Below are 14,120 nucleotides of genomic sequence, written 5' to 3'. Positions count from 1 at the left end.
GCAAGTCCTCAACTGGCAGCTTCATTAAATGGTACCCGCAAAACACCAGTCTCAACGTCAACAGTGGAGAGGTGACTCTGGGATGCTGGCACGGTCTACAATATGCAAAGCTGAGGTTGAGTGTTTTTGTAAGCAGCCTGTTTTAATATTTCCATCCATGTTTTTACCAGGAGTTGCATCATGCAAAGTTTCTAATGAATGACCAACTGTGGCTACCATGGTGTTCTACCCTCAGTCCTGCCATAACATATCAAAGGTCTCTTTGTGAATTCAACACTTCCCTGATCCATCCTACAGGTTATACTTGAATGTGAGAGCAAAATGGGTTGTTCCAAACAAAACAGATTGCCATACACACCTTGCTTTTGCATCTCTGCCTCACATCACATAGCAGGCTACCTGGGCTGGGTTAAAAGGAGATGTGCCTGGGAAAGAAAAATATATATTTTTAAAATGCAAGAAAGAATATCCACTTGGCTTATCAAGGTTGCCTTTATGTTATGTAAGTACCACTGATTTAATTATGTCGCATAGTAGCTGGAACCGAAACGTTTTTGTTGTCCATCCTTTCCTTATTACTTGAACTTATTACTGAATAAATCGACAGCATGATGACACGGATTACAAAATAATAAAATAGAGACCTTATGTGTAAAAAATAATAGATCTCTGTTAAATTTTGGTACATGTTTTATTATGTATGGTTTCATGAAGCTTTTAATTAGATAACTGCTAACTTTAACCCAGTTGTTTCCTAGGTGATAAACTTTAAGTAGACTATAGTTTATGACTCAGCTTTCCACTGTCATAAACCACATAACTGACTTAGAGGCACTTCAGTCGTTCCTGTCTGAGGTCAAAGCAGTTTAAAATGAACTAATGCTAAGTATTTGAATGACATTTAAAAAGTAAAGAGCAGTGTGACGTTTTTGTCATGGTTAATATACTACATTGAGTGTACAAAACGTTAAAAACACCTACTCTTTCCATGACATAGACTGACCAGCTGAATCGAGGTGAAAGCAATGATCCCTTATTGATGTCACTTGTTAAATCCACTTCAATCAGTGTAGATGAAGGGGAGAAGACTGGTTAAAGAAGGATTTTTAAGCCTTAAGACATGGATTGTGTATGTGTGCCATTCAGATGGTGAATGGGCAAGACAAAAGATTGAAGTGCCTTTGAACAGGGTTTACTAGTAGGTGCCAGGCGCACCGGTTTGTGTCAAGAACTGCAACGCTGCTGGGTTTTTCATGCTCAACAGATTCCCATGTCTATTGAGAATGGTATACCACCCAAAGGACATTCAGCCAACTTGACACAACTGTGGGAAGCATTGGAGTCAACATGGGCCAGCATTTTGACAACTTGTAGAGTCCATACCCCAACAAATTGAGGCTGTTCTGAGGGCAAAGGGGGGGGGGGGGGGTTGTACTATTGTTTCTATTATTTATCCAGCTTATCAGCGTACACCCAACATGTTCCCCCTGTTGATGATGCTTATTATGCATTATGGCTGAACTAAGAGATTACATGTCACAATAACACTTAATTCATACTAATCAACCTAATAATAATGACACGCCCCTCACTATTGTCATTGGTTGCAATAATTGCACTGTTTGTCTACACAACCTGTTTCAAGCATTCATGAATTACCCTGAAGAAGGCACAGTGATGCCGAAACGTTGTTTTTTTACCCAATTTATATATAGAGTGTGCGACTCTCTTCAAATAGATACATTGTTGTTGTTTTAATTCACAGTTGTCACATACATTACATCCGTGTCAAGTGATGCCACTACTCCCTCAACACCCACTTCAAGTGATGGCACCACTGCCTCAACTACATCAATTGTCACTCCAAGTGATACTACATCAGCAGTCACATCAAGTGATGCCATCACTCCCTCAACTACATCAACAGTCACTTCAAGTGATTCCACCACTCCCTCAACAGTCACTTCAAGTGATGCCACCACCACCTCAACTATATCAACAGTCACTTCAAGTGATTCCACCACTCCTTCAACTACACCAACACCCACTTCAAGTGATGGCACCAATCCCTCAACTACATCAACAGTCACTTCAAGTGATGCCACCACGACCTCAACTATAACAACAGTCACTTCAAGTGATTCCACCACTCCTTCAACTACACCAACACCCACTTCAAGTGATGCCACCACTCCCTCAACTACATCAACAGTCACTTCAAGTAATGCCATTATTCCCTTAACTACATCGACAGTCAATTCTAGTTATGCCACCACTCCCTCAACTACAACAACACCCACTGCAAGTGATTCCACCACCACCTCAACTATATTAATAGACACTTCAAGTGATGCCACCAATCCCTCAACAACATCAACAGTCACTACAAGTAATGCCATTATTCCCTTAACTACATCGACAGTCAATTCTAGTTATGCCACCACTCCCTCAACTACAACAACACCCACTGCAAGTGATTCCACCACTCCCTCAACTACATTAACAGTCACTTCAAGTGATTCCACCACTCCCTCAACAGTCACTTCAAGTGATGCCACCACCACCACGACCTCAACTATATCAATAGTCACTTCAAGTGATAACACCATTCCCTCAATGACATCAACAGTCACTACAAGTGATAGCATCATTCCCTTAACTACATCAACAGTCACTTCAAGTGATGCCACCACTCCCTCAACTGCATCAACAGTCACTTCAAGTGATGCCACCAATCCCTCAACAACATCAACAGTCACTACAAGTAATGCCATTATTCCCTTAACTACATCGACAGTCAATTCTAGTTATGCCACCACTCCCTCAACTACAACAACACCCACTGCAAGTGATTCCACCACTCCCTCAACTACATTAACAGTCACTTCAAGTGATTCCACCACTCCCTCAACAGTCACCTCAAGTGATGCCACCACCACCTCAACTATATCAATAGTCACTTCAAGTGATGGCACCAATCCCTCAACTACATCAACAGTCACTTCTAGTTATGCCACCACTCCCTCAACAGTCACCTCAAGTGATGCCACCACCACCTCAACTATATCAATAGTCACTTCAAGTGACGCTACCAATCCCTCAACTACATCAACAGTCACTTCTAGTTATGCCACCACTCCCTCAACAGTCACCTCAAGTGATGCCACCACCACCTCAACTATATCAATAGTCACTTCAAGTGACGCTACCAATCCCTCAACTACATCAACAGTCACTTCTAGTTATGCCACCACTCCCTCAACTATGACAATAGTCACTAGAAGTGATGCCACCACTCCCTCAACTACATCAACATCCACTTCAAGTGATGCCACCACTCCCTCAACTACATCAACATCCACTTCAAGTGATGCCACCACTCCGACAACTACATCAACAGTCACTTCAAGTGATGCCACCACTCCCTCAACTACATCAACAGTCACTTCCAGTTATCCCACCACTCCCTCAACAGTTACCTCAAGTGATGCCACCACCACCTCAACTATATCTATAGTCACTTCAAGTGATGCCACCACTCCCTCAACTACATCAACATCCACTTCAAGTGATGCCACCACTCCCTCAACTACGTCTACAGTCACTTCAAGTGATGCCACCACTCCCTCAACTACATCAACAGTCACTTCTAGTTATGCCACCACTCCCTCAACAGTCACCTCAAGTGATGCCACCACCACCTCAACTATATCTACAGTCACTTCAAGTGATGCCACCACCACCTCAACTATATCAACAGTCACTTCAAGTGATGCCACCACTCCCTCAACTACTTCTACAGTCACTTCAAGTGATGCCACCACCACCTCAACTACATCAACAGTCACTTCCAGTTATCCCACCACTCCCTCAACAGTCACCTCAAGTGATGCCACCACCACCTCAACTATATCTATAGTCACTTCAAGTGATGCCACCACTCCCTCAACTACATCCACATCTACTTCAAGTGATGCCACCACTCCCTCAACTACTTCTACAGTCACTTCAAGTGATGCCACCACTCCCTCAACTACATCAACAGTCACTTCTAGTTATGCCACCACTCCCTCAACAGTCACCTCAAGTGATGCCACTACCACCTCAACTATATCAATAGTCACTTCAAGTGATGGCACCAATCCCTCAACTACATCAACAGTCACTTCAAGTGATGCCACCACCACCTCAACTATATCAACAGTCACTTCAAGTGATTCCACCACTCCTTCAACTACACCAACACCCACTTCAAGTGATGCCAACACTGCCTCAACTGCATCAACAGTCACTTCAAGTGATTCCACCACCACCTCAACTATATTAATAGTCACTTCAAGTGATTCCACCACTCCCTCAACAGTCACTTCAAGTGATTCCACCACTCCCTCAACAGTCACTTCAAGTGATGCCACCACAACTACCTCAACTATATCAATAGACACTTCAAGTGATGCCACCATTCCCTCAATGACATCAACAGTCACTACAAGTGATAGCATCATTCCCTTAACTACATCAACAGTCACTTCAAGTGATGCCACCACTCCCTCAACTGCATCAACAGTCACTTCAAGTGATGGCACCACTGCCTCAACTACATCAATTGTCACACCATTTGATACTACATCAGCAGTCACATCAGGTGATCCCATCACTCCCTCAACTACACCAACACCCTCTTCAAGTGATTCCACCACTCACTCAACTATATCAACAGTCAGTTCAAGTGATTCCACCACTCCCTCAACAGTCACTTCAAGTGATGCCACCACTCCTTCAACTACACCAACACCCACTTCAAGTGATGCCACCACTCCCTCAACTGCATCAACAGTCACTTCAAGTGATTCCACCACCACCTCAACTATATTAATAGACACTTCAAGTGATTCCACCACTCCTTCAACTACACCAACACCCACTTCAAGTGATGCCACCACTCCCTCAACTGCATCAACAGTCACTTCAAGTGATTCCACCACCACCTCAACTATATTAATAGTCACTTCAAGTGATGCCACCACTCCCTCAACAGTCACTTCAAGTGATGCCACCAATCCCTCAACAACATCAACAGTCACTACAAGTGATGCCATTATTCCCTTAACTACATTGACCGTCAATTCTAGTTATGCCACCACTCCCTCAACTACAACAACACCCACTGCAAGTGATTCCACCACTCCCTCAACTATATTAACAGTCACTTCAAGTGATTCCACCACTCCCTCAACAGTCACTTCAAGTGATGCCACCACCACCACGACCTCAACTATATCAATAGTCACTTCAAGTGATGCCACCATTCCCTCAATGACATCAACAGTCACTACAAGTGATAGCATCATTCCCTTAACTACATCAACAGTCACTTCAAGTGATGCCACCACTCCCTCAACCTCATCAACAGTCACTTCAAGTGATTCCACCACCACCTCAACTATATTAATAGTCACTTCAAGTGATGCCACCAATCCCTCAACAACATCAACAGTCACTAAGAGTGATAGCATCAGTCCCTTAACTCCCTCAACAGTCACTTCAAGTGATGCCACCATTCCCTCAATGACATCAACAGTCACTACAAGTGATAGCATCATTCCCTTAACTACATCAACAGTCACTTCAAGTTATGCCACCACTCCCTCAACTACATCAAAACCCACTTCTAGTGATGCCACCACCACCTCAACTACATCAACATCCACTTCAAGTGATGCCACCACTCCCTCAACTACGTCTACAGTCACTTCAAGTGATGCCACCACTCCCTCAACTACATCAACAGTCACTTCTAGTTATGCCACCACTCCCTCAACAGTCACCTCAAGTGATGCCACCACCACCTCAACTATATCAATAGTCACTTCAAGTGATGGCACCAATCCCTCAACTACATCTACAGTCACTTCAAGTGATGCCACCACTCCCTCAACTACATCAACAGTCACTTCTAGTTATGCCACCACTCCCTCAACAGTCACCTCAAGTGATGCCACCACCACCTCAACTATATCAATAGTCACTTCAAGTGACGCCACCAATCCCTCAACTACATCAACAGTCACTTCTAGTTATGCCACCACTCCCTCAACAGTCACCTCAAGTGATGCCACCACCACCTCAACTATATCAATAGTCACTTCAAGTGACACCACCAATCCCTCAACTACATCAACAGTCACTTCTAGTTATGCCACCACTCCCTCAACTACATCTACAGTCACTTCAAGTGATGCCACCACTCCTTCAACTACATCAACAGTCACTTCAAGTGATGCCACCACTCCCTCAACTACATCTACAGTCACTTCAAGTGATGCCACCACTCCCTCAACAGTCACCTCAAGTGATGCCACCACCACCTCAACTATATCAATAGTCACTTCAAGTGACACCACCAATCCCTCAACTACATCAACAGTCACTTCTAGTTATGCCACCACTCCCTCAACTACATCTACAGTCACTTCAAGTGATGCCACCACTCCTTCAACTACATCAACAGTCACTTCAAGTGATGCCACCACTCCCTCAACTACATCAACAGTCACTTCAAGTGATGCCACCACTCCTTCAACTACATCAACAGTCACTTCAAGTGATGCCACCACTCCTTCAACTACATCAACAGTCACTTCTAGTTATGCCACCACTCCCTCAACTACATCTACAGTCACTTCAAGTGATGCCACCACTCCCTCAACTACATCAACAGTCACTTCTAGTTATGCCACCACTCCCTCAACAGTCACCTCAAGTGATGCCACCACCACCTCAACTATATCAACAGTCACTTCCAGTTATCCCACCACTCCCTCAACAGTCACCTCAAGTGATGCCACCACCACCTCAACTATATCAATAGTCACTTCAAGTGACGCCACCAATCCCTCAACTACATCAACAGTCACTTCAAGTGATGCCACCACTCCCTCAACTACATCAACATCCACTTCAAGTGATGCCACCACTACTTCAACTACGTCTACAGTCACTTCAAGTGATACCACCACTACTTCAACTACGTCTACAGTCACTTCAAGTGATGCCACCACTCCCTCAACTACATCAACATCCACTTCAAGTGATGCCACCACTCCCTCAACTACATCTACAGTCACTTCAAGTGAAGACACCACTCCCTCAACTACATCAACATCCACTTCAAGTGATGCCACCACTCCCTCAACTACATCAACAGTCCCTTCAAGTGATGCCACCACTCCCTCAACTACATCCACAGTCACTTCAAGTGATGCCACAACTCCCACTGCTACATCGACAGTCACAAGTGATGTCACTACTCTAAGACCAATAATGCCATCAACAAGTGGTACTACTACAGTAATAACAAGAACCTCAACATTTGTAGCAGTATCCACTCCCTCAACTCCCTCACAGGGACTAACTTTCAGAGACACTACTTTGGTGACAACAATGAAAACCACTGTTGCAGAATGCGGTAAGATTATATGCACTCATTCTCAAAAACCATCATAAGATAATAACATAATAACATAAAACATATCATTCTTAATAACAAAAGTAGTAGACATAGTATAGAATTATTTATTTTTTAACTTACAAATTGATACCAACGACTATTGAAATGTGTGAAAATATTGCTGTACATACACAGAATTATTTGACCTTTATTTATTGTCATTTGTTTTCAGTGTCAGAAACTCTGGTGAATGTCATCAGGCTGGAGAATATCACCAGTAAGTTAATCAGTGTGAGTTGGACAGGTATTAACCTGGACCAGCAGATGCAGTACAAAGTGAAGCTGGAGTCTGGTTCCAACTCAAGCCAGAGTGAGACCTCAGCCACCAAAGCTGTTTTCTCAGACCTTACTCCTGGAACCATGTACACTCTGATTATTGAGTACTTATCCTGCAGTATCAAGAAATACATTTCAGCAAACATAATCACTGGTATGTCAAAATGTTTTCAAGTAATCTGCTTAAATTCACTAAGAACCTACTTTTGTTTAAAAAAAATACATAGATCAAATTAGTACAATGGGACATTTCTTTTGGTGAATGTTAATTTATCTTTTTTCTCCAAAAGCTGGAAAGGTCTATGAATCTTTCACTCGAATTCCAGGCAGAGATTTTGTGTCTGATTATACAAATCAATCCAGCAAACTTTACAAAGACTTTGTGACAAATTTCACCATGCAGGTCAGTAAGTATTCACTAAGCATTTTTTATAATTGCTTTTTCATTTGAGTCATATAATGTAACCCTGTATGATTTAAATGCACATATTTCTTTAAAGGTTGAAAACAATCTCCCGAAAGAATACCAGGACCTTATCAGAGATAAAGAAATGGTGATTGTTGTGACTGGTGTTCGCAGAGGAAGTGTGATCGTTGACTTTGATCTGGTCACTGCTCTGGAGGTCAACCTGTTAACCTCTGACGTGCAGAACAGCGTCATCAATGCGCTGAAATCATCTGCACTCGGAGTGGATCTGAATATCACCTCTGTAAAAGGTTCAATTCCAATAACTACGTACAATGATATTTTCTATGCTAGTTAATAAAACAAGTGATTTTGGAATAAATATTTAAGAAGTAACAGAAATATTGACGCTTTGGATCAATTGAATGATAGATTTGTATATCTAGGTATAAAACAAGTCTATATTCACACCAGGTGGTTATCATATCGCCATGTGTATTTAGTGGCTTTTAGTAACTTCATTTATTACTTCATTACAGAGGCAGATATCTGTCAAAGAGGCAGTTACACATGCTCAAAAAATGCCAGCTGTGTCAGAGAGGGACCTTCACATACATGTGAATGTAAGGCAGGATTCTACGACGAAAACCCAACCGTACCGGGTACTGACTGCAAGAGTAAGAAAACTTTGTTGCTTGAAATGTGCGCTACACTTTACATTAAATAAGTACTTTGTACAAGAGTAATTACCAGTGGAATAGCATTTGTTATTACCCTGTAATACCCTAGTAAGTACCTCCAGTTAAGCAGTATTTACTCACTATTTTGTAGGAAATATCACTCCAGGTGCAGATCCATGCAAAGGTTTGTGTTCATCACTTGCTCTGTGTGTGGTTGGTCCTGGAGGCAGCCAGCACTGTAGCTGCTATCCTGGTTTGATAGATCAGAATCCTGTTAATCCTGGGAAGCTGTGCATAGGTACACTAACGTCCTCTGCTTCAAAATGGATGTAGACATCTACTTTACAATTTTTTTAAATCCAGGTTGTCCCCAGAATACGGTGTGTTCTGTCAGAGCCATCCTTTGACATGACAGTGGTGGGCTTTCAGAGGGGTAGTGTGGTAGTTAGGATGATGTGTGGTTTTAATGAGAATATTTACACTGATGAAAGAGCTCTCCAGACTGCTCTACAGGACACTATCTGTAAACACCTGGACATAACCGCCATAACTACCTTGAAAAGTATGTTTAAAACATATAATTTTTTTGTGTGAATTGGCATTACATAGCGATGGTGTTTGTTTTGTTCAATTAATGTATGTGACTTAGTTGTGGTTTCACTAATTTCTTCTGTTTTATTTCATGTGGGATGCTGCTTATCTAATATTGTCCTTTCAGTAGTTACTTACAGACATTGACCAAACATTTGTTTTTCCCTGTAGGAGTTTCCCAGATATCAACGGCCCCGGGAAAAGGCTGGAAAGTGGCGACCATAGTCCTGGGAGTTCTGCTGGGCTTGATTTTGTTAGTCGGGGTTGTCGTTCTGATCAGCACCGCAGTGAGGAAAGCAACTAGCAAGCTGACCTCATACAACCTCCAGCACACAGAGCACAACAGACAGGTGGTGTCCAATGACTATTTACAAGGATGTTATTCTTACCAGATCAAAAATATCAAGATATTGAAAATGAATAACATTTGAATGATATATTTTGATAGACAAAAGTATCAGCTATCACACCATGTAAAGGAACAGCATCCTAATTCTTTAATTGTTTTATAAAATGCAACTGGATTGATGTCAACTCCGTCAGACAAATATTTATTATCCAACAAGTGTTAAATAATGGCCTTGATTGTTTAATTCTAACATTAGATTATTCAAATATGATATGATAATGCTCCACGGCTAATTTCGTTAGCATTTTGACATGTTTTTCTAGATTCAGAACATAAAACAACATTTAGAAGCAAACAATAACCCTTAGGTCTAACACAGCAAATAAGTCAGTAGTTTAAGCATATGTTGCAACAATGTTAAAATATTTTTTTCTGAATATTGACATAAAGATCGATATTAAGAGGTTTAGCCATCAGTGAGTTGACAAGCCATTGGCAAGGCTGACAACAAATACTCAAAACAGCCTCTAAAAATAAATGTTCAATACAAACACTTGTAAAAAATATAACCATTCTGTCAGATCTTTCAGCACTCTGACGAAGTAGACTTTAGACAAAAATCTGACGGAGTTGATGTTTTACGGAGTTGACAAAAATAAAATATTTCTTCTTCAATCAAGTAATATGCAAAGTTTATCCTCAGTTTCTTTATGACTCTAAAACCTAATCATATAATGTCCTATCTTAATCTATTCGGCAGATGGAGTTGACAGTTTATGATTGTGACAATGGTGATTTTAATATTGTTTGTTTAAATCTATCAAAAGGAGAGAACTTTACAGACCATGAGTTGTCATGTTGCACTACAGGTAATGAGGACATGAAGAAGGTGTCCTGATGGTGAAGCTGTCCCTGCGGCAGGGGCGGCAGGGTAGCCTAGTGATTAGAGCACTGGACTAGTAAACGGAAGGTTGCAAGTTCAAACCCCCGAGCTGACAAGGTACAAATCTGTTGTTCTGCCCCTGAACAGGCAGTTAACCCACTGTTCCTAGGCTGTCAATTGAAAATAAGAATTTGTTCTTAACTGACTTGCCTAGTTAAATAAATAAAGGTAACATTCATGATTCATTTAGGATTTTAGACAAATCTGCCAATGTTGACCAAATCTCCTAGTTTTGAGAGAAATATTCTTTAAAGTCAGAGAGTGGTATTGGATATTTTTTCAGTCAGTATTCATTATTGCTTGTTTTTAAAAATGTTAAACACTTTTTTGGAGAGTTTGAAATTGGGATCCTTTGTAAGGGCATGTCACGTTCTGACCTTAGTTTATTTTTATGTCTTTGTGTTGGTCAGGTTGGTCAGGGCGTGAGTTGGGGTGGGTAGTCTATGTTCTTTTTTCTATGTTATATTTCTATGTCTTGGCCTGGTATGGTTCTCAATCAAGGACAGCTATCGTTGTCTCTGATTGAGAACTATACTTAGGTACCCTTTTCCCCCACCTGTTTTGTGGGAAGTTAACTTTGTCTTTGTTCAGGGCACATAGCACAAAGCTTCACGGTTTGGTTTTTGTTCTTTGTTTTGTCGGTGTAATTTTTGAATAAAGAGAAAATGTACGCTTACCATGCTGCACCTTGGTCCAGTCCTTCAGCCAGCCGTGACAGGGCATTTCCGGGCATAGAGCCGACATGGAAATGAATAATGTTAAAAATATTTGGACAATTCCAAAATCAAATCTTTGCTCTAATAAAATTCCCCTAAATGTATTTTAAACTCAAATAATGCAAAATATATATATAAAAAATCAAGTATAAAAATCTAGTTTCCATGCCGGACAAGGATTGTCCCGACTTTCAAGAATCCCTGAATTATGATTTGTCACTCATGAAAACAGGAATAATAAGGTTTGGATCTGGAGAAAACATTTACTATTGCAATGGGAATTAAATATATTGTTTTAAAGTGCTATTGTGTAAGTATGCAACTTCACTGAGTGCATAATGGCCTGGATCTTATTGCAGTGGATAAGAGTACTGAAGCAATCCACCAGAAGCCACAGTTGTCTGATAACTGAATATAGTACCATGATATCATCTGTGTCAGAGTGTGAGTGCAATGCCATGAACCCATAAAAAGAACAAAAAACGTTTTGTTATTTAACTATGCAAGCCAGTTAAGAGCAAATTATTATTTACAATAATGGCCTACTAAGGCCAAACCCGGGTGATGCTGGGCCAATTGTGCGTCAGATGTGAAGCAGCCTGGATTCAAACCAGAGACTGCAGTGATGCCTCTTGCACTGAGATGCAGTGCCTTACACCGCTGTGCCACTCGGAGCCCTAAAACTCATAAAGGGCTCATTTTATTTTTTTTGCAGTCTTATTATTGTTCAGTTAGTAACCAGCATGATTGAGGGCTTGGTAAAATCATTTAAATAAACATTTATTTTGTATTTTTATATTATTCATTTTGAATGTGCCTTTAAACGTACCTGTATTCGTCTTGGAGGAAGGTGATTCTATTTTGCAGACAAGCACCTCATTCACTCCTCCAATCTCCTTCACTTAGTACAGACTACATGATATATCAATGTATCAATGATGTCGTTCTTGCTGTGGGTGATTCTTTGATTCACCTCTAGGCAGACGACACCATTCTGTATACATCTGGCCCTTCTTTGGACACTGTGTTAACAAAACTCCAAATGAGCTTCAACGCCATACAACACTCCTTCTGTGGCCTCCAACTGCTCTCCTTCCAGACTCATATTAAACAAAATGCATGCTCTTCAACCGATCGCTGCCCACACTTGCCCGCCCGACAAGCATCACTACTCTGGACGCTTCTGACTTAAAATATGTGGACAACTATAAATACCTAGGTGTCTGGCTAGACTGTAAACTCTCCTTCTAGACTCATATTAAGCCTCTCCAATCCAAAGTTAAATCTAGAATTGGCGTCCTATTTCGCACTCATTTTACCACACCCTGGTAAAACTGACTAAAACTTGACTTCGGCGATGTCATTTACAAAATAGCCTCCAACACTCTACTCAGGATGAAGTCTATTGCAATGCCACCTGTTTTGTCACCAAAGCACCATATTTATTTAACTTGGTAAGTCAGTTAAGAACAAATTCTTATTTTCAATGACTGCCTTGTTCAGGGGCAGAACGACAGATTTTTACCTTGTCAGCTCATGGATTTGATCTTGCAACCTTCCGGTCACTGGTCCAACGCTCTAACCACTAGGCCTTATCTCAGCTCACAGGTTACCATAACAACACCCACCCGTAGCACACACTCCAGCAGGTATATTTCACTGGTCCTTCCCAAAGCCAATACCTCTTTGGCCGCCTTTCCTTCCAGTTCTCTGCTACCATTGACTGGAACGAATGTTAAAAATCACTGAAATTGGAGACTTATAACTCCCTCACTAACTTTACGCATCAGCTGTCAGAGCAGCTTACAGATCGCTGCAGCTGTACACAGCCCATCTGTAAATAGCCCATCCAACCAACTACCTACCTCATCCCCATATTTGTTTTGTTTTTCTGCTCTTTTGCACACCAGTATTTCCACTTGCACATCCTCATCTGCACTTATATCACTCCAGTGTAAATTGCTAAATTGTAATTACTTCACCACTATTGGCCTATTTATTGCCTTACCTCCTTACTTCATTTGCACACACTGTATACAGATGCTTCTATTGTGTTATTGACTGTACGTTTATTTATCCCACGTGTAACTCTGTGTTGTTGTTTTTGCCACACTGCTTTGCTTTATATTGGCCAGGTCGCAGTTGTAAATGAGAACTTGTTCTCAACTGGTCAACCTGGTTAAATAAACAAAAATTATTATACTGGTGGGGTCTTGACTGGTCACATGGCAACAGGGGCAGTCCTGGTAGGCTAGACTTCTCTGGGGCAGACAGACTGACGTTCCCTGGGTATTAACTCCCAGACAGGAGAAGTCTGTCACTCCAGATCAGAGTCCTTTCCTGATTCGCTCATTATTCATTAATAGGTCTCATGTCTCCACTGAGTCCAGTCTCTCAGTTAAATAGCTGCAGAATGTGGGAGTGTCTACATGTGTTGTCTGAATCACCTTGTTCTTTACAGAAGGTAAAGGAAGAAGAAATGTCTGATCATATCCGTTTGAAGACGATGTTTTACTTTTTACCCAATTGGAGATACAAAGTCAGCTAGCGTGGACCTGGTGAATGTAGATTAAAATAATTAAACATCACCTTTATTCTTGTAAAAGGTCTACAGTATGGCAAGCTATGTGCGTGAAGATACTTCTGGCC

The 14,120-nt window shown here is 41.3% G+C and overlaps 1 protein-coding gene across 1 annotated transcript; it reads left to right on the top strand.

Moving 5' to 3' along the window:
• Positions 1–383: 383 nt before the first annotated feature.
• On the top strand, positions 384–11,431 carry LOC110503987 (uncharacterized). Its single transcript, XM_021582701.3, has 7 exons — positions 384–502; positions 1,766–7,468; positions 7,683–7,940; positions 8,077–8,189; positions 8,287–8,503; positions 8,732–8,869; positions 9,635–11,431. The coding sequence occupies exons 1-7, from the start codon at positions 454–456 to the stop codon at positions 9,892–9,894; spliced, it is 6,738 nt and encodes a 2,245-aa protein (XP_021438376.3). The 5' UTR covers positions 384–453; the 3' UTR covers positions 9,895–11,431.
• Positions 11,432–14,120: the final 2,689 nt, after the last annotated feature.

Source organism: Oncorhynchus mykiss, chromosome 24 (genome assembly GCF_057628025.1).
Source record: "Oncorhynchus mykiss isolate SJ-2025 chromosome 24, ASM5762802v1, whole genome shotgun sequence".
In the NCBI taxonomy this organism is placed as follows: domain Eukaryota; kingdom Metazoa; phylum Chordata; class Actinopteri; order Salmoniformes; family Salmonidae; genus Oncorhynchus; species Oncorhynchus mykiss.
Note: the sequence above shows the minus strand (reverse complement) of the source record. Positions and strands in the feature narration are given on the sequence as shown.